Source organism: Chroicocephalus ridibundus, chromosome 4 (assembly GCF_963924245.1).
Source record: "Chroicocephalus ridibundus chromosome 4, bChrRid1.1, whole genome shotgun sequence".
Lineage (NCBI taxonomy): Eukaryota > Metazoa > Chordata > Aves > Charadriiformes > Laridae > Chroicocephalus > Chroicocephalus ridibundus.
In genome coordinates, this window is record NC_086287.1 from 43,596,450 (window position 1) to 43,621,661 (window position 25,212).

The 25,212-nt window shown below is 39.3% G+C and overlaps 1 protein-coding gene across 3 annotated transcripts; it reads right to left on the minus strand.

The window, feature by feature from the left end:
* Nucleotides 1–196: 196 nt before the first annotated feature.
* On the minus strand, nt 197–24,172 carry TMEM62 (transmembrane protein 62). Of its 3 annotated transcripts, none has more exons than XM_063331532.1 (14): nt 23,652–24,172; nt 20,016–20,127; nt 18,759–18,896; nt 16,454–16,499; nt 12,885–13,026; nt 10,732–10,856; nt 10,468–10,590; nt 9,470–9,625; nt 7,810–7,969; nt 6,005–6,118; nt 5,010–5,094; nt 3,367–3,471; nt 2,355–2,473; nt 197–1,420 (listed from the first exon to the last, which is right to left on the minus strand). In XM_063331532.1, exons 1-14 carry the CDS (start codon nt 23,835–23,837, stop codon nt 1,094–1,096), a joined length of 1,938 nt encoding a protein of 645 aa, XP_063187602.1. In that variant the 5' UTR covers nt 23,838–24,172; the 3' UTR covers nt 197–1,093. The 3 variants fall into 3 exon arrangements, with proteins under 3 accessions (XP_063187602.1, XP_063187603.1, XP_063187604.1); XM_063331533.1 differs by lacking the exon at nt 23,652–24,172 and adding an exon at nt 23,331–23,478; XM_063331534.1 differs by lacking the exons at nt 16,454–16,499; nt 23,652–24,172 and adding an exon at nt 23,331–23,478.
* Between the last annotated feature and the right edge of the window lie 1,040 nt (nt 24,173–25,212).

Sequence of the window (25,212 nt, forward strand, 5' to 3'; positions counted from 1 at the left end):
GCCTACAGACTGCTCGTATACAGCATTATGAACTGAAAAAGTGTATGAGCGTAGGACTCTTACTGTGAAGGCTACCACAGCACCTTTGCAATAACCGTTACTTCATAAAGACATCCCCTCTAGTCTTACACTTAGTCTTGTAAAAAGATACGTAAACCTTGAAATAAAAAGCAAAGTTAAGCACAAATCCTGGAGCTCATTTTTCCCAGCAGTGTAAGAATCAATTTAATTAATTAAAAGCATTTTTCCATTCACAGTAGTAATGATCAAACATTTCCATTTGTGATCCATACGGATCTATCTTCTGTACCACAAAACCCCCTATTATAGAGATTATGATACAGCTCATACTGCATGTGTGAGCCGACACAGGCCCAACCACAAAACCACGGGTGAAATGCAAAGAGTAAATTTAATCTTGATACCTCGTGAACCGGGGGGGTGTCTGAGACAGCACCTGTGCAGAGGCACGCAAGCGGGAACACAGGCACCGTGGAGCTTCTCCTTGCTAGAGATTTTTTCTTTGTTAGCAAGAGATTCCTCGCTAGCCAGAGCGAGACAGACAGTTCAGAGCTGCTGTTCTCGCCTGTGTATCAGGGATTCAAGCAGGCATAGTTTTCCCCTGTGCATTGATTTTCTCTGACAGCAGGGCAGGAATCTCAGGCACGTTCGATAAGGTGCCTCTGAGTCCATCATAGGCCCATGTTATCTAAGTGCAGATGTTCTACTTGTTGAGCACATAAGACTGAGCAATGATTAGTGGGATATATGTTTTCCAACACCCCAAGTGCAAGGTGTTTACAATCCTTCTTGTCGATCTTCCATTACTTTCCCACACTGTATTAATGTATAACTGTATTATATAACATGTATTATACAGTATATTGTATATGTATAATACCATAAAAGTATATAATACATATTGTTTACATTCACTATTTAATACAGCTCTGTAGCGATGCAGATCGCGATCTTACCACTTTCAGATCATACCACCTAATAGTTGGGCTGTATGGAATTCCAGCATCACAAAACTATAAGTTGTGCCTTGACAGTGTTTAAGGAAAAGAACTTTGAATACTCATATTGTACTTCAGGAGCTCTGACAGTTTTTTATTTCTACTATGTAAGTTCTGAGCTCAGATGATTTCAGTGTCCAAGTTTTATAAACCAGAGCCGAGGTCAGCACCACCAGCCACGTTCTCATTGGGGAGAGGAAGAAAGCCAAGGTTCCATAGGTTCGCTGCAGGAAATAGCAGGAATAGACCTGCCAGGTCAGGAGGAGGGCCATTGCCAGGTGAATGAGCACAGCCACGGGGCGTCGGACGTGACGGATGTGAGAAAGGAAGCTGTGACCCTGGCATCGCAGCAACAGGCACCAGCACAAGTAGGCCATTAATGGCAGGTTGAAAAACAACATCTGAAAAGAAGAGGAGAGAAAAATAAGACAATGAGCAAGCCAAGTGTTATGGGCAACATATGTGAGGGCATAGAAAGATAAGAGCACATAGAACTGTCCCATTCCAAGGGCTGAGTACAATTCCCAGAGCTGGCATCTCAGGGTGCGCTTCCAAGACGCAGCAGCTGATAGAGCTGTGACTGCCTGTGCCTCAGTCCCAGGCCAAGCATTCCTGCCCACTCCCTTGCAGTAGGGGGCAGTGACATGCATCTGACCTTTCCTGGAGCTGGTTCAGGGAGCTAGACTTGGCAAAACACTAGCACAGTAAAAAAGGAAGGTCCTTATGTCAGTTTAGCTCTCTGACCCAGCCCACTGTGGTGCCAGACAAGTGGTAGCACTGGCATAAGGGAGGGACCATGAAGGAGGCAATACCAGCTTGGTCTGGCTTGAACGCGAAGGAACTACACCCTCTCCTTCAGACTAATGGCAGCTGCGAAAACCAGTGGGCAGCCAGGTCAGACTGTTGGGAACACTGGACTCGTGTGTACTTGGAGAGTGACACCTACTGCTGTGAAGGGTAATACAGTGTGTAAAGGCTGCTCTGGCCATTCAGTTCCTTTTGTTTAATCACTGCAACCTGCGTGTGAGCTGAGGACAAAAAAAAGTTTAGAGTAGTAAACCTGTAGAGACGGCTTCTAACCCAGACATCCAGGGAGTCCAAAGCAACATTGAATAGTGGAAAAGAGAAGTTTGGGACAATAATGCACAACTTCCTTCCTTTCCGCCCTTTAACTTTGCAGAAAGGTAAGAAAGAGCTCTTGTAGTCAGGCATGTCCACTAATGTTCTCTTTCCTTCCAAGACTCCTTTCTTTATTAAACTATTAAAGAAAAAAAAAACCAGAAAAAATTCCCAGAGAAAAGCAGTTTGGCAGCCTTAATTTTTATAAATATGTACCTGTAAAATCCCAACCACAAACGTCAGACTTCCCTGTAAGAAGGAACCACCAACGAACACCCCAAAGGAAAAACAGGCCCCCACGTGGCCGTCTATCAGTTCACCTACAAACCATGGTCCTGAAAGAGAGGAAATCAAACATAGAGCACCATCAGAAAATACAGTATAGACATGGCCCTTTTTCACGCGGCGCTTTGTGCTACTGAGCACAAAGTAGTTAACCGGGGAAAATGACTTCCCTATTGCTTGTCTATAGTAATAAGCCTAACTGTCAACAATTTGTCAACAAACAACAATGTGATGAACATTGCTGATTTGAAAAGATCACAGTACACCAACGAATTGTGAATGCAATGAAAATGCTTTTAAGCTTTTAAGGTTTCATCGCTGTGACAATTTTCAACACCACATATAATATTTTCTTTATGAGAGAAGTGAAAAGATCGATCCTTTCACATGCTGGCCTTTTCCCGGAATTACAGTAAGATATATGAAAGACACGGTCATAAACAATTCCAGCTTGGCCCAGCTTAGCAGTCAGAATGAGCAGGCTGCACTATGTTATGGGTACTACACTGACTGCCAACAAAGTAGCTATTTTAGTAACATATTATCAGAGGAGAAATAAGCTAAAATTGTTAGCATCAGAGCCAAGACATCTCAGTGACATGTCATGTGAAATGTACGTTCCCTATACTCTTTTTACACCAAGGCACAACCAGATCTTACTCAAAGAATAAGTGAAAACCAAATTAAATTTTAAAATACTCACTTTGCTTTCAGAGTGATTTAATAATTTAAGTGTTTAATTAATTCTAGGGCTTCTAAGTTAGGCTCTTCCAAACAAACTTTAGTCTCTTTAGACATTAACTTTTAAAAGTTCCACATAGATTTTGCAACTGAAGTAGATTTTCCCTACTCTCCAAGATGTTAGAAGTCTCATTTTTCATCAGGATCTGATGTGCAATTTAAAAATACTAATTTTTGTTCTCCAGTACTCTATGTTACTTACCCAGAATGGTGTATAAATTCAGAACCAGAATTGAGTAGTAGAAGGTGTTTGTTTTACTGAAGACATGAAGGGAATATGAGGTCAGAGTAAGTAATCCCGGCTTTTCTAAACAGAGACAACATTTAAGAAAAATACACTTGATTCAGGTTGCAACACACACACATATATAAAATGTATTGCTTTTTCTGAAACAAATCTGCACATTTCTTACTCATTCTATTAAATAAGAAATATTTGGTACGTCTACAGAACAAACGTAAGGGAATGCATTTCTACTATTACTGTGATAACTGAAAGTAAGGAACCAATAAAGATAATGATCTATGTTAAAAACAGCAGAAGAGCTGCCATTCTAAATGAGTACACTTACTGTATGTAAATAAAACTGAACGACCATTCTATACCCAGAAAACGAAGTTAGCTAAAATGAAAAACATGGAGAAAGTTCATATTAAATGAAAAGTAAGAGATTCAAAACAGTAATCGTGCAAACCCAAAAAGGCAGGTCAGCACAGACTAGATTAACTGGATTTTCTTTGCTTAATCTACTTAGTGAGATCTGATAGCAACTCCGATAAAATGAAGGCTAGGCATTAAAATGGCAGCATTTTGACAAGTGTGTAATGTTGTGAAAAAAAAGCAATATTAATTTTCTAACTGAAATAGACAATTCATAGATTGAGATTGAGAAAGCCCTCCTATAAAACTTAGCTTTTAGAGTTTCACCTATTACGTGGCTGCCCTTCTCACAAAGCACTAACTCCCAGAGGGCAAGCTTGACCTTTGAATATCAACAGCTCTAACAAATTTATTCACCAATTTGTAAAACATTTGTCATGGTCTACAGGGACGTAGCTGATCACAGAGTGCTAGCTCTTTTCATTTTTAGCTGCTGAGTTCCAAAAAGGCAACTGAAAAATATATTCTTTTTCTATGTAAGCAGTTGCTGTAGTTACCTCAGGATGCTACGTGATTATAAGTATAAAGGAAGGGACATACGCTAACATGAATAGGAAGGGAGGTGGCTTCCAGAAAAATCTCATTAGTGAGGTGTGGTTCAAGCAATTGTTTGAAGGATAAACACCACAAGCTTAATAGTATTAATTTTCATTTACTAGATTTATCACAAACAAAATATCAAGTAATGACAGAACTGGTCTTAATATTATTTTGAGAAAGACCCAAGCCTGTTCATGTTCTTTGCAAAGATTCACAAAAATTATTTTTGTAGAAGGAAATCTGTTTCTCCACTCGGGTGACAAAGAATTCTGGGCCAGCTGTAGTGAAACAAGCACACATACAGAACTAATACAAACCAAAGCATTAATTTTCCTATGCACTGGATTCTCCAGTAAGAAAATTAAAATTAAACCTCTAGACTTCATTTAATTGAATTTTTGTTTAAACAAAGATACCTGATCAAATTTTTAGGTTTTCATTTACTTTATTTGATATATCGGAGGTTTTCTGGATCCCCTTAGAAGCAAAACGGCAGCTTCTGAGAACCCAATCAAACCCCACAGTACTAGATGCAAAATGCATATGGCGATTAAGAGCACAATTACTTACATATTGTTAACATACAGATAAACAGTAAATAAAATTAGATCCTCTAAAAACCACAGACAAACATTGGTTCATACCTTTGAGTGCTGGCTTTTGGAGGTATCTGAAAATAACGAGCAAGGCAATCTGCATCAGCACAATCAGTCCAAACAGCACACGAGCCTGAAAAGACAGTTTTAACTCTAAGCCAGGCCTGGAGTCGTAGCCGCCTTTGAGCAGTTACAGAATGATACAAAGATTTCTGACGCATCTTCAAAGCTTGATGGTGTCATTGAACTGAAGATTAAAAAGAAACTTGAGTTTCTAAGTTATTGGCCTTACATCTTACTGAGTTGGATTCAGTTGGATGGCTGAAAGTGATAGACCTGAACCTTTGAAGAACGGGGTTTGTAAAACACATCCATTGATAAAGTGTAAATACACTTCCTATGTAAAACATTTTCCGAGTGCTGTACCGAATAGAATTGGAGACCAAGACATAGTGGAGAATATTGGTTACTGATTAACAAAACTAATATAATAATTTTGAGCCAATTATGATACTATCTGCTGTCATGTGGACTTTCCCCTGTTGTTCTGTAAGTGCACCTAAGCTATTCTGACATGCCTTCTTTGCACGTACCAAGCTGTAACGCCTCTGGATATGACCTGAAACTTACTAAAGTCAATGGGGATTTTGCCTTCCTCTTTGCTAGAGCTAGCTATTAAGTTAGTATGCATATTGCAACAGATCACAGTGAAGTTTTCTTTGATTTCATTTTCCTTTTTCTACTAGCAGCTTTCTAGTAGCTTCTTTTCCTTTTGCTTGTACAAAATGCCTGTATAGCTATGCCCAAAAAGGACAATGGTGACTAAATCCAGGAAGTCAACTGTTTGCATGAACCATGGCTGCACATTCACGTTTGAAGTGTGCAACTTGAGAAAGCAAACTTGAAATATTTGTGAAATTCCATCAGAGTGTTATCTGGAAAAAGCAGAGTGTATTCAAGTCTACCAGGAATCAGGAAAATGCCTCCTGCAGTCTCTGGGGAAACCAACACGAAGTGACGGCTGTTTTGCTGGAAGTACTTACTAGAACATAGTGGTCAGTGAGAAGAATAAGAGATGGCCAAAAGCCAAATCTAAGAGAGAGGTTTTCTTCCATAGCAAATATATGACCCCGCGTGCTAATTCTTCCCGAAGCATCCTAGATTGATATAAAATGAAAGAGCAATTAGATACCAGTAGTGCACAAAATATCTAGTTAAAGTTGCTAATTATCATTGCAGCTTTTCTGGAAAGATCCACTTGATGCATGCATGTCTGGCATACTGCTTTATTAAATAGTTCTACCTACAACGGACTACTTACTGTCAATTTTGTAGTTTCAAGTAAATTGGTGATTGTGAAATCATAATCTGAAAGTGCTACATATGAAGGAGATCCTTTCAGAGATTCAGAAACTCCTGGAAGACAGTGACTATTTATTGGCCGCCACCACCACTTGTTTTCTGAAAGGTGAATTCTAAATAATAGCCCATCTTAAAATATTTTGAAGCTTTGTCGTGCTTCTTTTCTGGAGTATTTGTTAGAAACTGATATTGATAAACAATAACAGTGCTACATTTATTCAACAGTTTGGTATTTCTGCATGCGTAACACCGACACCTTATCTTCCAGTACATAATAAATGGTTTATTTAGAATAAAGGACTTACTATATTGAGTGTGATTACAGCTGAGACAATCTTTGGACAATCCCAGAAACAACGTACAGCAATTGAGTATCGTTATTTTCTCCAGTTATCTAACTCAACACTTCATCCTCCTCACTTTTCCAAAACTATTCAGTTACTAGATGGAATAGTGATTTATGACTGAAGGGGAAAGGAAATTATTTTTTTTTTTAATGCCATTCAGTTATCTGATAACAAGCATGTATTTGCAAGAAAACTATTGCTATGCAGGCCTTTATAACCCTCTTCAAAAGTTACTCAGTTTTGTGCATACGTTTTCATCATCATTAAAAAAACCACAAAATAAACCACTTATAAAATGCAGCTTTCCCAAGTAAAGCATCACAGAAATTGGTAGCAAGCTAGGAGGTGGAACACTGGCAGTACAGAAAGGCCATTAGAAAAAAACCACACAGCATCGCTCTCGTGCCTATAGCTAGCTCTGCCTTACGCCTAGCTGTGCTAGCCTCTGCCTTATACCCAGCTGGCTTCCACCAAGCGGCACAAAGCTGACTTTCCCTGCGCAAATGTGCGGAATGTTAGAACAGCCAGATTGAGTTCTTCAAAGACCACTTGAAGGTACAAAAATAAAATAAAATATAGTACCAAGAACCGAAGCATTCACAGAAAAACATTTTTTGCACCCAGTAATCTAACATCAGTTAAGTCTGATGTTCTGAGAAACAGAAGCTGTATTCACTCTGACTGTAAGAAATCATTAAAAGAACTTCAAACAGATAAAGACAGCACTCCAATCTTCCAGATACAGTTCCTTTGCCTTTCTGAACTAACATGATGCTACTTCCTGTTTTCCTTGACCAAGCTCGATTTTCTTTTTTTCCAAGACAACCTTAAAAGTAATTGTTGCCTGTTACTTGGAATAATTTATTTTTGACCAATCGCTTGCTCTTATGTCATGTCTTATTGTATTTCTTATGAAAAATAAGAATCCTTTCTTTTGTCCAGATGCTTTATGAATGTTTTAGTGCTGAGCAGTCAGTATTTTTTCATTTCATAAATCTTTTCGGGTTTTTGTAAACAGATAAATATGAAAGGAAGTTTGTTATCACATATTTCGTCCCTAGTTATGTGATGCAAAAGAGTGATGGAGCAGACATGACAACATACAAATTCAATACAAAGAATGCCAACAGGTACCTTACCTGGACAGTCACATCTATGTGATGGAACCCTTCACTGTAGTTTTGCGGGCTCCACTTCAGTACGTAGAGAGGGCCAGACACCTGATGCGCATTCCCCAAGTGAACTCCATCTATATAGACTTCGACGGAGATAATGACAGAAGGAGAGAAGGCCAGAATTCTAAGGAGTGAATAAACAGCAAAATAAACCGATTTGCTACAGGACTTGCAGATTTGTCATTACTTCCTGAAGAGAAGCCTCTAAAGATTACGCTGCCTTGTGCTTAAGAGTTCAAAAGCATTAGAAATTAAAACAGTGAAATATCTGTAGGCTGATGGTAATATTACAGCTCTTCCCTGCTGTTAAAAAGAGAAGTTCTGTATGGTATTGTGCAAAAGAATAGCATAGAAAACTGGACTGTGGAACAGATGAAAAACTGGCAGAGATCTTCAGGTCCTGGTAGAAATAATTTTAGAACTCTTGCTGTCAAAACATTTGCTAACGCAAGTAGGATGCATCTTAGTGCACACATGCAGACACATAATCAAACACATGTAGATGTCTTCATTAAAAATTGCCAGTCTCTCTCTCTCTCTCAAGTCCTTTGTTGTTGTGCGTGCATTTGGTTTTTTATTTGTTTGTTTGGTTTTGTTTTGTTTTTTTACATTTTGCTAGTCAGAATATAACCTCTCAGTCTTTTTAACTGAATTTGTGAGAAGTGTAGTGGAATGCAAGACTGGTTTTACAGGTCTGAGATACCAACAAATGTAGTATCATTTGGCAGTGCTTATATTCAGGGAAACAGTGTTACTCATATAGACTCAATATGCTGCACATACAATTTCTTTCATCTCTGGTAATCCAAACGGCATTCTGGAGCATGTTTCAGTCAAATGAAGGAGTTTCATATAGTTATGGTGAACAATTCCAACAGTTCATATATTTAATATAATTGTAAGAATGTTTAGATAAGGTTCTAAATACAAAACTGTAAAGTAGCTAGACTTAGTAGGACACTGCTTCCTAACTGAAAAGTATGACAGACTTCTTTTGATTGTAATTCTGTGTATGCAATATACTCATATATTTAACACATATTAGTCTAACAGCAAATATAAGATGTTGGAAAGGGCATAGAATACAAATTAAAAAAGTAAATAGAAAAGGTAAAAATGGAAAGATGGGGAGATTTAAGACAAATACGAAAATTGGCAGAAGCTTAAAATGTTTTAATATATAAGGGACATAAAACTGAAAATACAAGAGGCAAAGAAATCCCAAAACAAATAGAGAAAACATGTAGAAAAATACATAGAAAAAATCCTGAAATCAGCAAGGCAATGTCAACATGTGAGATTAATAACACATATTATGTGTTCATCTAACTCTATCAGCTTTGTTTACACAAAAAAGTTCACTTGACTTTAGAGGAAATAACTGGATAAATAAAACAAACATTAATTACTACTACATAATCTCCTTTTGTCACAGATATGATACAAAGTGAGCTCTCAGGAACAATCTTCCAGAGAAAAGTGAATTCTGAGAACAGTGGACACATGCATTTAAAAAAGAGGTTTTGTGTATATACGTATAAATATAGATGTACATTATAACCAAGAAAGACCACAAATATTAAAATATAGTTAAATATTGTGAAATCAAGAGAACACTGGGTACCTGATATGAGTGGAATAAAGAATTTTGACAAGTGGTTCATGAGTAGAACTGCTGTAAAGGAAGGATTTGGGATTGGTGATGAGAACTACAGGCCATTCCTCAAAGTTAAGATCTGCGAAGCTAAGGAGGTCATGATCAAATGCAAGGATCCGATATCTATAATGAAAGGAAAAAAAAAAATAATATTGTTGATACAAACTACTGCACAACAGCTGATTCCCTTGCTTCCCAAATAACTAATCGGAACTTGTCTGATTTATTTTCCGTTTATTCTCTTCTGTAGCTTATTCTGTATCGACCAACTCTGCTGTATTAGTTGTACAGCTTCCTACCTCTGATGAGGTTCATTTTACTATAAATCACTAAAGCACCACTCAAAATTCCAAATGTCAAGATTTATTGAATTTTGCACATGAATCAGACAGATAAACATTAAGTTAAAGAATTCAAATATAACGTACATTACTACAGTGTCTGGGTAGGTACTCTAGTTATGGACAAAGACCCAAGTGTGCTCTCTTCCTGTATGGGTGCAAGTATCTTTCTTAGGACCACCGCAGAATAAAAGCTACTATACATTCCCTGTAGCATCGGACTTTTTGATATGCCGCTAAGGTAACATTTTTCAGGTAGACTATTTTTGTCTCTACAGTTCTAACAGCTGGTACAGAGCACAGATATTTTGACATAGTGGTGCTGAATTTTTTTACAATTTATTTATCTACTTTGAATGCTAAAAACATACTAAATGGACATTTAGATGTCCTCTTTTTAATTTCTAAATATTGAGAATGAATCAAAAAAATTACTAGTACACTTTTAGCATAGGGAAAAAAATCTCAAACTTACAAACAGAGACGTTTTTCAAAAGCATTAACAGTAATAACCAGTCAGGCAGATCTAATGCTTCTTTCAAATCCTCCAAACAGCGTAAAAGGGAATCACAGTATAACCAGGTAGGCTCCATGTAATCATTTGCTCACATGGGGTTTACTTACCTCCTATTATCCTTCCAGTCTCCCAATTCGAGTTCCAGCGTGCCACCACGGTGTTGACTGTGCAAGACTGGCATCAGCCCACCCATTGTATGGAGATGTCCACATAAATAGGCTGTGGCAGAACTAACAAAAGAACGTAAGAATTGTGATTATTTGGGTGGGAAGGAAATACCACTGCAGAAAACGTGAGAAGTGACACACAAGTACGGAGGCAAGAAATGTACTTCAGGCTGAAAACATACAGGAGAAAAAGAACGATCTTACCTCATTAATGATCGTATTCCTGGGGCTGGTGAGATGATTGTTGAGGTGGGAAAATGGCCAAACCAGACAGTATGATTGCTGCGCAGACTTTCTGATGCCATCAAAGATAGATCTTTCATTTGATTCTGAAATGGGCAGGTGTTTGAAAGACAAACAAACAACCAAACAAACCTGTTTAACATTCAGGCTATTTGCAAAGAACAGCAAAATGAAAGCAGAAAGAAACTAATGAAGAATGCAATTTATTTTTTTTTTTCAGAGAATACTTTCAGTTGCTTCAGGGACCTGTCATGAACAAACTGTACTACTAGATGTATCCCTAAAATCCGATGTTGGAAAAAGAAAGTGAAAACAAGACACGCAATACTTTCCTTGCAAACGAACACAGGAAAAGTGCAATATAAACAAAGATTTTTGGTCAACTCTATTTCTATCCTTTCTACTGCTTATTTATATAGTAAGAGATGACATACTTGAGCTGATTTTACATACATCTTTACCTTACAATTATCATCCCTACTATCTCTTGAGTTGCTAGATGGCCTTTTATAAACATGACAGACCACAGAAACTGTGCACCATATGCTTCAGTCATTTAATCGGATGAACTGTGATGCTGAATCTTGAAAATATTACTCAGCCATTGCTGTTAAAGTTAAGCAAAAATAACACTTTACACAGCAGGTAAAGTTTCCCTCCTTTACTTGTTTGACTTCCAATATTAAATCACCCACTTACTGTCCAGAGAGACTCCCTATACTGGTAAGATCTCAAAGTCTAACAGAGGAGGCAGGAAAACTAAAACCAGAAAAGAACACAAATCTACTTTTTCACCATTTTGCAGATGGTGAGAACACAGAGAATTACAAACATATTATTTTCCCTCCTACCTGAAAAGAAACACCAAAGGGCATGTGTAAAGGAAACAGAAATAAAGGTATATTTAAAAAGAATGGATTCGGTATATCATTCTGGGTTTATGTAATGGGGCTTATTAAGTGAAATTCTATTTCTTTTACCTTTATGAATTTGGGCTTTAAGAATACGTTTACCTAAGCTATGCAATCAAATCACTGATACAAATCTAATTTATTTTTCAAATTCCTGACAGAAGTTTAATTCTTGAAAGTTACAGGTATCTACCGTTACTTTCAGTTTTGTGTAAAAATCTGTGAAGGACACCCTCTGGACTCCTGTGCTGGGTAATTAGCAAGCAAATGTTTGGCCTACTGCAGCCGAGGACAGAAGCTCTAGACTCAACTGCATTTCTTAGCTCCCTGAGAGTTTGTCTGCAAATCTACTGCACCTACTATGGATTACAGTAAACAATGAGAACAGTACTTGGCACTCCTACATCACCTTTCATCTAAGTATCACCAAGCTCTTTACAAACACTTAATTAAATGTTGAGCCTCCTTTAGACAAGATTAGAGGGAGAACATTTTGCTTTTCATTGAGGCCATTATCACAGGCAAAACATGACATCTGTTTACCAGAACACATTAGCTCTCGGCCAACACTTCAGAAGAGTACCTCAAGAACAATAGCATATCAACAAACTACAGAGAAAAATCGAAGGGAAGCAAAATGTTATCTAAAATGATATGTAATTTAAACATTGTGATTAATGTTATTCTTTCCAAACAATACCATGTCATTTTTATGGCCTCAGAAGATCAGACCTCACTTTCATAAATGACACATTTCTTTATAGCATTATTTTTCACATTATTCCACTGATAAGTGCAACTCTCTCATCTGTAATATAATGAAAAAAAGCATCTAATGAAACAAAAAGGAGTGAAATCAGAAAGTTTGGGGTTTGTTTTTGTTTTTTAAACTTTACAGCATATAAGGAAACTATCACTCAAGTCTAGCTAAGTGCTGAGAAACTACTGACAATGTCCTTAAAATGTCTAATTTGCCATTTTCGTACCGGATTATTTCTTAAGTGAGATAACACAAATACTCCATACGTTAAGTGACACATTAATTTTTTGAAATAAATGTCCCACATGTATAATAACTTAAAAAGCATAAAGACTCTTTTAGATGAACACAAATCTTTCAGACAATTCTTCTTTATAAAAACAAACAAACCACTATAGAAGTAAAACAGCCAGCAAAATAGAACGTCAAGACTTATAATATACCATGTTTAAAATCCCAAAGAAATTATAGGGTCTCTTAGGGCCTGGGCTGAGTGTGGCATCCACGCAGATGAATGAGTAGTTCCCAAAAGAGGTGGTGTGGATGTAATGGAAAGAGCCATCTTTACGCCAGGCAGAGTATTTCCTGCCAAAATAAAATGGAAATATTGCTGTTAGAAAAGCTTGCAGCAATGACAAAAATGACATGCATACTATAAATTCAAGATTTCTTGCATTGGATCTAGCTCCATCTTGTTACTGCAGTAAAGTCTTTTCTTAAAAATCAATGGCATTGAAAAGTTTGCACTTCAAATAGGATGCATTACATGGCTCATGTTAAGACAAGCAGCAGGTTAGCACACAAACACTTAAAAAAATGCTAGCATAAACACACTTTCCCTGATCAACACGGCACTTTTTTCATGGACAAAGGATAGGCCAGCAGCATAAACAATGCAAAACAAATAGGCAAGATGACAGGACAGCAGGATCTTACACCTTAAAGGAGATTTGCAACCAAAAAAAAAAAAAAAAAATTGTCTTGTGTTTATTGTTGGTATCTGAAAGAATTTTTCCAAAAGAATTTTTCCTTGCTTACCTAGAAATATCAGGGACATCAAGTCTTGTCTCCACTATTTTGTTAGAGATCTCTTAAGTTACTCAGATGTAGAATGATCAGCTGTTGGCTAATGTAATATGATTTTGAACCAAAGAAATATTGAACCTTTTCAGTTATTTTCCAAAAAGAGACACAACACTACACCAAATCTTATGAATAGCAAATAAGGCAGCATTTCTTCCTACTTATTACTCTTTTTTGCACATCAAATCCTATCAGTTCTCCTGTCACCTGTGGAATGTCATCAGAATTCTTCAAAGAGTAAAAGCAGAGAGCAAAAAGGATTGCTGCTCTTTTGCACGCCACCTGATGTTAATTGAGCTCTTGAATCTTAATCTTAAAATACTCTTAAGAGAGAATTGTAACATGGAAGGACGTAAAAGATATGTCAACTAATTCAACCTTTTTTTTTCCCCCCGTGGTTTTATGCTAATATTGTCTACAATAAATACATGTAATAATATATTTATGAATATGAATTACTTTCTCTTCTTACATCGACAACAGATATTTTCAGTTCTTCTAATTTCTAAAATTGAAGTGCTTTTGACATTTTATGCTAGACGGGAATTGCACATATCCTCCACTGGCAAAGACAGATAACATTACAACTAATGGTACCTACCTATATGATTCTACCTTCTAAATTAAATTCTGTAACTAAAATGACTGTGAGTATATCTGAGATTAACTAAAACTTACTGGGTTTTATTGGGGTTTTTTTTTTGTTTTCTTTTGGGTTGGTGGGTTTATTGGGGGTTTTTTTTTGTGTTTTTTTTTTTTTTTTAAACTCCCTGCATGATATGTGGAAGCTAAAACATCCCTGAGTTCAGATGGTGAGTATAGTTTGAACACAGCCATCCAGAAAGTAATTAATTCACTATTCCTCCACCAATCAGAATAAACAATAAAACTGCCAGAAGGGTTGACCTGAACATAACAAAAGACAACATATTAAAAACAAGCTTCAGATATAAATCAATACTTCCAATGCCATAAAGGCCCTTTTATAATATGTTTGGGTTTTTTTTAAGTTAATGTTACTTTTACAAACATCATGAACCTTCAATAAGAAAACTGGAAGCTCAGTGCCATAATCCTAAGATTTCTGCCTGTAGTCCCACTAAAGTATGCTGTGGACATAAAATAGATACCCATGCTTTTTGTGTAAAAATATTATTGTATTTCAATGCAACTGTTTCCTTATTTAATTTTAATACATAATGAACAACAGATTTTTTCCCTGTTTTCCCTAGCCTCTATTTTATACCTGCAAGCTACAGCGCTCTAAGGTGTACAGCAAAGAATGAATTATTTGTTCAGGAATCACACATAAAACCAAGCAGACAGTGCCTTCCTACAGTGTAGCACATTTACTAATAATTTTCTTAATCTTTATATTTTATTAATACATCAGATAAATAAAATTGTCCCTGTAAAGTTCTGTCTTTAGTGATGCTTAATAGCTTTTGAGGACTCTTAGTGCCTTTCTTCAGTCTTTGATAGAAAGTATGATAAATCTCTTCATTTTGCGATCAGAACAGACTATAATGAAGCAAAAACCATTATGAGAACCATTTGTTTAGCAAGAGACTGTTAACTAATAAGCAAAGACTTTTTTACCTGACTCAGAATTTAACTCAGAAATTCTCAAGTTGGCTAAATTGCTTTGAAATTTCACCCTAATCCTCTCCAATCCCTTTTGCTATCAGTGCATCTTCAGTGTGGACTAGGGGCAGGTGATCCATGTATCTTTCCAAACAGAAAGCCTGTCCAGGCCAAACAGCAATTCAGGGATGATCCAGCAAAGTCACCAGTGCTACTCTGCATGTCACTAACTCTTCTGATAGCAACCTTAAACTAGAGTGGAAGACTGATGCTAGGTTGTCATGTAGTCACAACTGTGATGAAAGACATAGGGATGTGCACTGCTCTAGCACATTCAAAAGCCTTGTTAGCACCACACATTCATCCCTTCATGGTAAATCCACATGTGAATTCCATGTTCTGCAAATGCAGCTGCTGTAGGATCCTATCCCACGGAATTTGTGGGAAAATGTATCTGCTCCCGCTGGGCCGCAGGGAACTGAAGCAAACGGAATTCTCAGATGTTTAATCTGTGTTCTTATTGCAGAGGATGGCTTAAGAGCCTGAATTAAAGCAGATTTCCAAGTCCTCCTCCAGTTCCAAAGAGTCAAAGCTGAAATCACCACCAAAATTACGAGACAAGATTTTGTGTTCAGATGTGAAGGGCAGGAGAAACTGAGAAGTTAAACATGAGTTTCAACTGAGGCTACCTTTACAATGTACAAGCAAAAGAGCCAGCTGAAGAGGGGAAAGTTTCCTCACCTATCTTCACATTCAAATCTCAAGTCTATTCCTCAAGAACATTCTTCCACCCACTATCATCATCTGCCTTTTTGCTTCTCTACTTTCAGTTTTCGAAAATGACTCAGATGTGAAGAAATGGCTCAGATATAATTTAGACCCATATGATTTGAAAAGCCCCTTTGGGCATACAGAAAGAATATTAAAAAAAGTGAGGTTTTCTCTAGCTTTCTTTTTCTTTTTTTGATCTGTTTTAAGGAGGTAAAGCATTATTTGGGAACACTGGTTTTACAGAAGTACCTTTTTTTACAGAAATACCACAACTGTTCTGAGGAAACTGAACACAAAACGCACAGAACATTTCCTAGACACGAGCAGATTTACAATATATCCAATTACAAAACACAGAGGGATAAGAGATAAGAAGTCTGCACAGATAATTCTCTATTTTCTCAATCTATTCTGCTCTACTAACTGGAAACGGAAAGGACAGAGGGAATAGCAAATATGATCCTGGACTACAGGAAAGTCAGTGAAAAACCATGTATGTGATAACTGAAAACAGAATATTGTTTAGTGAGTTTGACCTTGAATATAATGGCATCTGTATGGTAAATAAAAGTACCTGTAATAATTCCGAATGCTATCCAGGTGTGGAATGTTGAATGAATCTGTAAGGGAGAGAAAATGGAAATGAAGAAACTTTCATATCAAATTGATTATTGATGTCTGTATTTTATTTCCTAATGTTGAGATAAAGCAGTCTGAGCAGGCCCTGAAGAGCTATTTTTTAAAAAATGCATAATTGACAAGCAGACTCTCTAACTGTGCAGAGAAGATATTACATACTTGATGCGGTTGACCTAAAAGTGGGAATAGTTTTCTCATTTATGTTTCAATTCAAAGATAAGGCTGTTGTGGGAACGTAAAACCACTCTCCACTTTGGCCATAAAGCTTTTCAGAAGCTTTTCGGATTGGGTGCATGGCTGGATGAGGGGAGAGCCATAGATGTCATCTACCTTGACTTTAGCAAGGCTTTTGACACTGTCTCCCATAACATCCTCATTAGGAAGCTGAGGAAGTATGGGCTAGATGAGGTGACAGTGAGGTGGATTGAGAGCTGGCTGTGTGACAGAACTCAGAGGGTTGTGATCACCGGCATAGAGTCTAGTTGGAGGCCTGTAACCAGTGGCGTCCCCCAGGGGTCAATACTTGGTCCAATTTTGTTCAGTATATTCATTAATGACCTGGATGATGGGACAGAGTGTATCCTCAGCAAGTTCGCTGATGATACCAAACTGGGTGGGGTGACTGACACTCCAGAGGGCCGTGCTGCCATCCAGCGTGACCTGGACAGGCTGGAGAGCTGGGCAGAGAAGAACCTAATGAGGTTCAACAAAAGCAAGTGCAAGGTCCTCCACCTGGGGAGGAAGAATGCTAAGCACCAGTATAGGTTAGGGGTGGACCTGCTGGGAAGTAGTTCTGAGAAGAAAGATCTGGGGGTCCTAGTAGACAGTAAATTATCCATGAGCCAACAATGTGCCCTTGTTGCCAAAAAGGCCAATGGAATCCTGGGCTGCATAGGGAAGAGTGTGGCCAGTAGGTCGAAGGAGGTCATTCTCCCCCTCTACTCTGCACTGGTGAGGCCACAACTGGAATACTGCGTCCAGTTTTGGGCTCCCCAGTTCAAGAGGGACAGGGAGGGAGCCCAGCGAAGGGCAACTAAGATGATTGAGGGACTGGAGCATCTCCCTTATGAGGAAAGGCTGAGAGAGCTGGGACTCTTTAGCCTGGAGAATAGAAGGCTGATGGGAGACTTTATTATGGCATACAAGTATCTAAAGGGTGCGTTGAAGGAGGATGGTGCCAGACTCTTTTCAATGGTTCCCAGTAACAGGACGAGGGGTAATAGGCACAATTGGAACACAGGAAGTTCCGATCAAATGTAAGAAAAAACTTCTTTACGGTGAGGGTGACAGAGCACTGGAACAGCCTGCCCAGGGAGGTTGTGGAGTCCCCTTCTCTGGAGATTTTCAAGACTCGCCTGGATGCAGTCCTGAGTGACGTGCTCTGGGCAATCCTGCTTTAGCAGGGGAGTTGGACTAGATGATCTCTAGAGGTCCCTTCCAACTCTGAAGATTCTGTGATTCTGTGATTCTCTGTGAGTAAGACCTAACTCATGCAAAGAAAGTAAAGTAGCAATAGCACCCAGAGAATAGCATGTGTGAAACAAACACCAACTTGGGGAATCTCGTACTGCAACTGGGGTCCACCTCTCCATAAAGGCTGGTAACAGAAGCCTGATAGGGAAATCAGAGTAAAAAGTCATATACGGGCTGTATATGACAAAGCATGCATTTTTTCCACAGTGCTAGGCTTTCTAGTTTTGCCCTTCATGTAACAGCTGGCTTATACAGCCCACAAGGTTCTGTGCTTGTGTTTGAATGCTTAGAATATAGTGGCAACTATGACACGTACAAACTTCCATGAGTTCTTTCTATTCAAAAGAAATCAAATTTCCTTTAATTGCTGAACTTGTGACAGATTTAACTTAAGCCTATGGGGGAAGGTCTATGTAAAATAAATTGAAACCATTTCTTCAGTAGAGTAAGGTTACACTTTGCCTGTCCATTAAAAGATGGGGTATATAAACTAATGACCTGGAATCTAATACCTAAAGCTATGTTCTATCACTTGCCTGGCAAAATTAATAAATGAAGACTCTTACTTCCCTGGTACTAAAACTCCAATAAGTTTCTGGAAACAAAGTGTGCCTCAACAGAGCAGATACGTGGATGGCAACCCTTCTAGTGACTCATAACCACCACTAACATGCTAGTAAGTACTAATACTTTACCTCTCTATTCAAACTTACCTAAATCAGCTCTGTAATCACAAGATAGAAAGAGATGTTTCATTTCCTTCTTACCATGATTCCCTTTGATGTCTATCCACTTGGTTTTTTCCATGACTCTTGATCTCTTCAGGATTGACTGGTAAGTTTTCCATTCTACTTCTACTTGCTCAGATCCCAATTTATCTCTTGTCTTAGCATCTGTCAGGTCACCTGAAAGTGTACAAAGATGAGATATAACTAGAGGCCTACACAGCTTACACAAATACTGTAACTAGGCAAGCATGCAACCCAAGCCTCCTAGTGTAAGAGGCCACAGGCCTCCTGTGTGCAATCTGGATGTTCCCGTCATCTGGTCCAAGAGGTGACTATCAGGGTAAAAGCCTTGTAATGCAGTGGTAGCAGCCTGTTCAAACATCTATCAACCATGTCACTGCAGCATGTTTACTACCACAATGCCAAAGAAAATTGTTACGCATTCATTATACCTGAAGATTCTACTTATAGAAGCTTTGCCTAACTTTACACCTTCCGTATCCCCTCAAGCTCCATAAAGTTTGAACCATTCACATTTCTGTTCATATAGTAATGCCTCCCTGCATTGCTAGTTAAAAGATGAATGCTAACCATTTCAGAACTCTTATCTTAAAAAGCAAGCAGCAGATAAATAAATCCCTGTAGAAACAAAAGTACAAGTCTAGCATTAAGATTCTAAAGCCTTGCATATAGTAATGGCTCAAAGTCTTTTTTATTTGCTTGCAAAAACGTAATCCATTTTAATAGCAACAGTAATCTATCACATGAAATGGCAAGGTTTATTTCACCTGCCTTGGTATGCTATGCTCAAACGGAAACCAGCAATGAAATCTTACATTAGTTCACAGGTGAATTTCATACAAATGAGCAGGGACTGTTCTGAGAGAGGAACTGGTTCTTAATGACTAATCAGAGATATCGCTCACTTTCAAATATGAAGAATCATGTAGAATCACCATCAGGAGGACAAAAAGGAAGACAGCTGCTAGCAAGGACTAAGGTGTAGTGACAAATATTGGGGAAACAATAGCTATATTGCATAATTATGTCTTTGTTATGTATAATACACACTAAAATCACCATCAGACTCAAGACACTGAACAAAAACTAATTCTCTTGAGTTGAGAAGTTATTCTCTTCTGCTTCTAGCAGTCTATCTTCAGCTGTGATTCCATTTCCATTGCTTAAGATATCTTAAGGCTTCATAGGATCTCTCTTGACATCCTAAAATTTTGCTTATTTGCTCTTCCTTTGACAGCACATTCAACGGGTAATTCACACTTTTGAATTGCTTACCTGTTGCTAGAACAATTGCTGGCTGAATTACATCAATTGCTTCAGAACAGAATTTTTCAAAGTCAGGAGCTCGTTTGGGATCCTGAAATCTACTGATATGAATATCTGACACCTGCAAAAGAGAAAAATGAAACACTGTCCCAAGCAGAGGGTTATTGCTGCCCAAGTTGTTCTGCAAAGCCAAGTAAATAAGAATGCAACATAAGAGCAATCATAGTGATTCGTATCAGTCTAAGGGATACAGGGAGAAACAGAAGTGGTTGACTAGGGGAGAACAAAAGCAGTGCAAATATAGGATATTGCATCTCTAACCCCTAAAATCATATTTATATCAAGAGAATTTCCTTAAATCTAAGGGCATACAATAATATGGGGAAATACTTAGCTATCTACAGTAAGTTTTGATGGCTCTAAGTGGTCTGTTGACTTCCAAATTCTGTGAGCTTCTGGTGCAACACAGTGATCTTGCTGCAAGACAGAATACTCAGTAGTTCTGCAAAGCAACAATAGGTTAAAGTCACCTAGGACTTGAAGCATACTGATAACTAATTTTATAGCTGGTGTGTCATTTTCAGTAGCTGGGTGGAAGGACTTCTAACATTCTACCCATTAATTTTAATGAAGCTAATGAGTGTGTTTATACCCCATTCCATGTGCCTTCATGAAGGCAAAGATTGCCCAAAGATGATACCACTTGCACGTAACTGTAAAAGACGCTGTTCATTTCTGAACCAAACAGTCAAAGCCCTCACATCAGAAAAGCCATACAGGACAGGATGGGGAGAATAAGAAACATAATCTTTTTTTTTTTTTAAATGCTGTGGATTTTCAGATCTGTCCAAAATAAATCTTGGGTGAGTCCTTTCAATTCCACTTTCTGTTCCACTTCAGTCAATCAATTAATAAATTATCCTCCTCAGTTTAGACAAATGGTATTTGATGCTCAAAGAACAGTGAGCACGTGCTCATGGCCATCTGATGGTATCACTAACTGAGAAAGAAAAACATTAACTTTTACATTCAATTTAATAAACCTGGTTCTTGTAAAGCTTTTTCCTTTTTGAAAAATCCAGATAAAATACTTTGACGACAAAATGCCTTAGCTTCTACTTATTCAGTCATTTGAATATGCAGAAAATATTGTCTGAATACAGTTTTTAAATTCTGCTTAGGAAAATTCCCTATTTTCTTACATGGAACTTTCACCTAGATCAGAATTGGATGCTAAAAAAGGTAAATACTTTTAGACATAAACTTAACTTCATTTTTACTGATACATTCAAGCAAGTGTGAACAAAAAAGCAAAGTAAAATAGCTTGATACATCAAACCTAATTTAATCATTGGCAAGGATACAATATCTTACTTTGCTTCTCCTCCTGTGTATTTGCAATTCATCTATCTCAGCAATCAAACAGAGAAAATAAAACCCTCTATTGTTGCTGTCTCCAGATTCTTGAGCAAAAAGTCTTACAAGAAACCTCACTCCTGTTCTACCAATAACTATGGAGAATGTAAATTTCCAACTTTTTAGCAGACAGTGGTTGGGAAGCCTGATTTTCTACAAAGATCCTCCCACTTTTTTCCCCTACCATGATACAAGTTTAAGATTTACAAAAGGCTTTTATTGTAAGTTCTAAGTGTTACAGTGTCCCGGGAATACGTTTCTGTCATCACTAAAAGCCATGAAATATGAAGATCTTGGGAGTGGAGCTTTTCCTAATTTTTTTCTAATTAACTTCAAAGAACATCCCAATAAAAGGGAAGTCAGTGGAGAGGGGGAAAAGCTTGCAATGCTCTTATTTCATTTCCCAAAATGTAGGTAAGAGCCCACTTATTGCATTTCTTCTCTCTTTCCCCTCCCTCTGACCGATGTGGAAACTTCGCTTCTCTCATTGGATCTTAGGCAGTGATTTTGTCAAAATGGGTTGGAAGAGACTTAGGGGTGAGGAGAAATCACCATTGACATTCCTTATCTTGAGAAGATGTGGCTCAGGAAAGCCAAGCATGAACAAGGGAGAATTACAACGGCCTACAGCAACAGCAGAATGCATCCAGCTGACAGAAACAGGAGAAAAATCAACTGCAAGCTTGTCAAATATTGAACTAAAGTGCCTATTAGGCACTGGATAAGACAGGAAGTTCTGCTATTAGAAAGTTGAAAGAGCCATTAATACAAGATTATAGAACACAGATTGCCATTTAGTTCATTTTAAGAAGAGAGAGTCCTGTGGATGGGAGGAAAAACAAGGCAGGAACTGCTGGGGGTGGAACCCATCATCTTGAGCTCTATGCCATGACCTAGGCTTAGACCTATGGAGTCACCAGGGAGCCTGAAGCCTGTTTCCCACAACATCATCAGGCACAACGCTGCATTTAGTGCTTGATTAATTGCCAAGTTAGGTCAATGATAAAGCAGCTGTTAAAGGGCATGTCTGAAAGAGAACATAGCCACTTGAAAGTAAAGCCAAGTCTCAAATTAGCTGTGCCGTGACCTGTCCTTGGGAGAACTCCACTTGGAGTCACACAACCAGAGAGAACGCGGCAAGAGAAGTACGGGGCCGTCACCATAGCTCTGCATCTGCTATATGCTGCTGTAGTCGACTCTTCAGATAGCAACTCAAGATAGGGACTTTATCTACATTAATTCAAGCATATCTCTCATCTTGAAATCTGTTCTGCAGTAAAGATAAGCCTTAAGTCACTTAAGGAAAAATTACTGGAAAAACTGACATTGAAAATACATAGAAATTGGAGAGAACAAAAGGACTAACAATACATAGGCTTGTGCACTAAGAGCACTGCATGCAGCTAATACATGTAGGCAAAGTGTCCTTGAGTTTGAGAACAAAAGCAAAATAGTAAAAGCAGCCTATTTGTTAGAAGGAACTGCACAGCAACCCCTGCGACATCTCAGCAGACAATTACCTGCAAATATGTAAGCAGCTTGTGCTTAGTTATACACAAAGTGCTTCAGGAACGCTTGCAGGGGGGAAGAGTCAGAAAAGAGGCCACAGAAGAACCCGGACGTGACAGTTTACTTCCAAGACTATACCAGGTTAATTTGGATTTTGTGTTCAACCTGGAAACAAAGCTGTGTACATTTAACCTAACATACATCACTCTTGTACTGCCCCAGTACTGCCTATTGCTAAAATTCTGTGTAACCATTTCCTCAGCCACACGACTTTCCTGAGTTTTGGGAGAGGAAAGGGACAGGCAGAGCCTGCATTTCCCACTGGGATATCAGATAATACTGTATGGGGTACTGATACAACATAGAGGCTAGCATAATAATTAGGTGAGTCTTAATTACCCGCTTCTACCATGCACATCGCATCTTTCGGGTAGCCCAAGCAAACTGGTCAAACACCTGTAACTGAAGCTTCACTGCCAGCCTCCGTGAAGGCGAAAGGGGGACGTCTACGGGGAGAAGGTGCCGTAGCTGGGCCGCCCCTCATTCTGCCCCCTGCCCTCCCCCCACCCCCGGCGGCAGCTGGCCGGGCTCGCCCCGTCACCGAGCCCCGAGAAGCCGGGGGGACGGCCGGAGGGACGGCCGGACCTCAGCGCGGCGCCAAAGGCCGCCGCTGGCGCCGGGCCGTTGCTCGGCCACGCACCGCCCCCCGGCCCCACTCACCTGCACCACCCACAGCAGGTTAGCGGCCTCCGCCCCGGGGGCCGGCTGAGGGGCCCGCCGGCGGCGGCCCTGACCCCCCGGCGGTGGCGCCCCTGGAGGTGCGCACCAATCCAGCAGCAGCGCCACGGCGGCGGCTGTCAGCAGCCCCACAGCTAGCTTCAGCATCCTCCGCCGCCCGGCCACCATACGCCCGCCCCGGGCCGCCCTGCCGCCGGCTTCAGGGCTTCCGCGTCGCGGCCCACCTCCTCGGCCTGTCGGGCCGCCCCTGCCGCTCGTCGATGGTTGGTGCCAGCGCCGGGAGGGGGTGGGCGCTCCCCGGCTCTCGGCGGTTTCCTCGGGCCGCCCTCGCCCGGGCCGGGCGGCGGCCACAGGCTGCCCCCGCGCCCTGAGCCTGCCCCAAAACTGCAGGGGTGCCTGGAAAGGCCCCCACGGCCGGCACGTTATCTGAAACGCGCGGTCTGCCTTATCCTTAAGCCGTTTTCGTGATCCGGGGGGAAGCGTGCACCGTAAGGAGGCCTCGGGCCATTTCTTCGGTCAAGAACGGTCGGGACAAAAACAGACGTATAAAGTGATCAATGTCTCATCCCGCTTCCTTCCACGTACAGCATGTAAACAGTCACCTTTCTTTTTTCCTTTCCCTGTCAGTGTTTATAATTCTACCTGCTTATAAATCTAGGCAATTGACTTTTTTTTTTTCTCCCGACATACATAAAAAGTCATCTTACGGTGCTTTGAACACTGTTCTGTTTTGTTTTCATATACGCCATTTTAAACCTTACTATAACAACTGCACATTTCATAATTGGTAAGTTATTCTTTGCTATCAGCTCTCTGCTTCCCTAACTGCTGCCTGCATTTGCAGTCTGGTTTTTTTTTCCTACCATCTTAAGCACGAGTTTAGCTGAAAAAGGTTCTGCCACTTTACATCACTGTTTTCTTTGATATTTAACATGGTATTCTCAAACAACTTTCCAGACTCTTAGAGGTTTCTAATTCAATATTGCTTAAGTTTCATTATCTTGACTCTTCTCATATAATTTTTCATAGGAAAAAGATTTAATTTTTAGCATTGATCAAGAAAACCACTTTTCAGATCAGTTAATCTTCATTATTATATTACACCCCTTCTTCAGATGTTCTTGATAATTTCGCTGCTCTTTTGTGGGACGTATACAATGTATGTTTGCTTTATTTTTTTCAGCTGCCTTCCATCTTGCATGTCTGCTTCCTACTTCCCTGCAAAGAACACCCCAAACAACTGCTTTTAAATCAACAGTTAGCAATCAGTAATCCCGGTCATCTTGGGGAGTAATCTTGAAAACTAGGGTTTGCTCAATTTCTTCCTGGAGCTCTACCATTTTATTTTAGCCCTAGAAGGACTGCCAAGCTTCAGCATTTTGTCACTATTAAAATTTATCTGTATTTGTGTTTCCTTCTTCTTATTTCGTCTATTATTTTAGCATCCATGGAGGTCTTGGTGTTTTGTGCCATTTCTGCCTGGGGTAGTGTTGCCAGCTTGTTTTTTCAGAGGTTCGCTGCCACTCATTTTGCTGTCTCCCAG

Coding starts and splice junctions, on each gene's coding strand:
- TMEM62 (XM_063331532.1), bottom strand. CDS start 23,837: ATGGTGGCCGGGCGGCGGAGGATGCTGAAGCTAGCTGTGGGGCTGCTG. Junction 9,626..10,467: donor GACTGGAAGGATAATAGGAG/GTAAGTAAACCC, acceptor CTTTCATTATAG/ATATCGGATCCTTGCATTTG. Junction 6,119..7,809: donor ACATAGATGTGACTGTCCAG/GTAAGGTACCTG, acceptor ATATCAATCTAG/GATGCTTCGGGAAGAATTAG.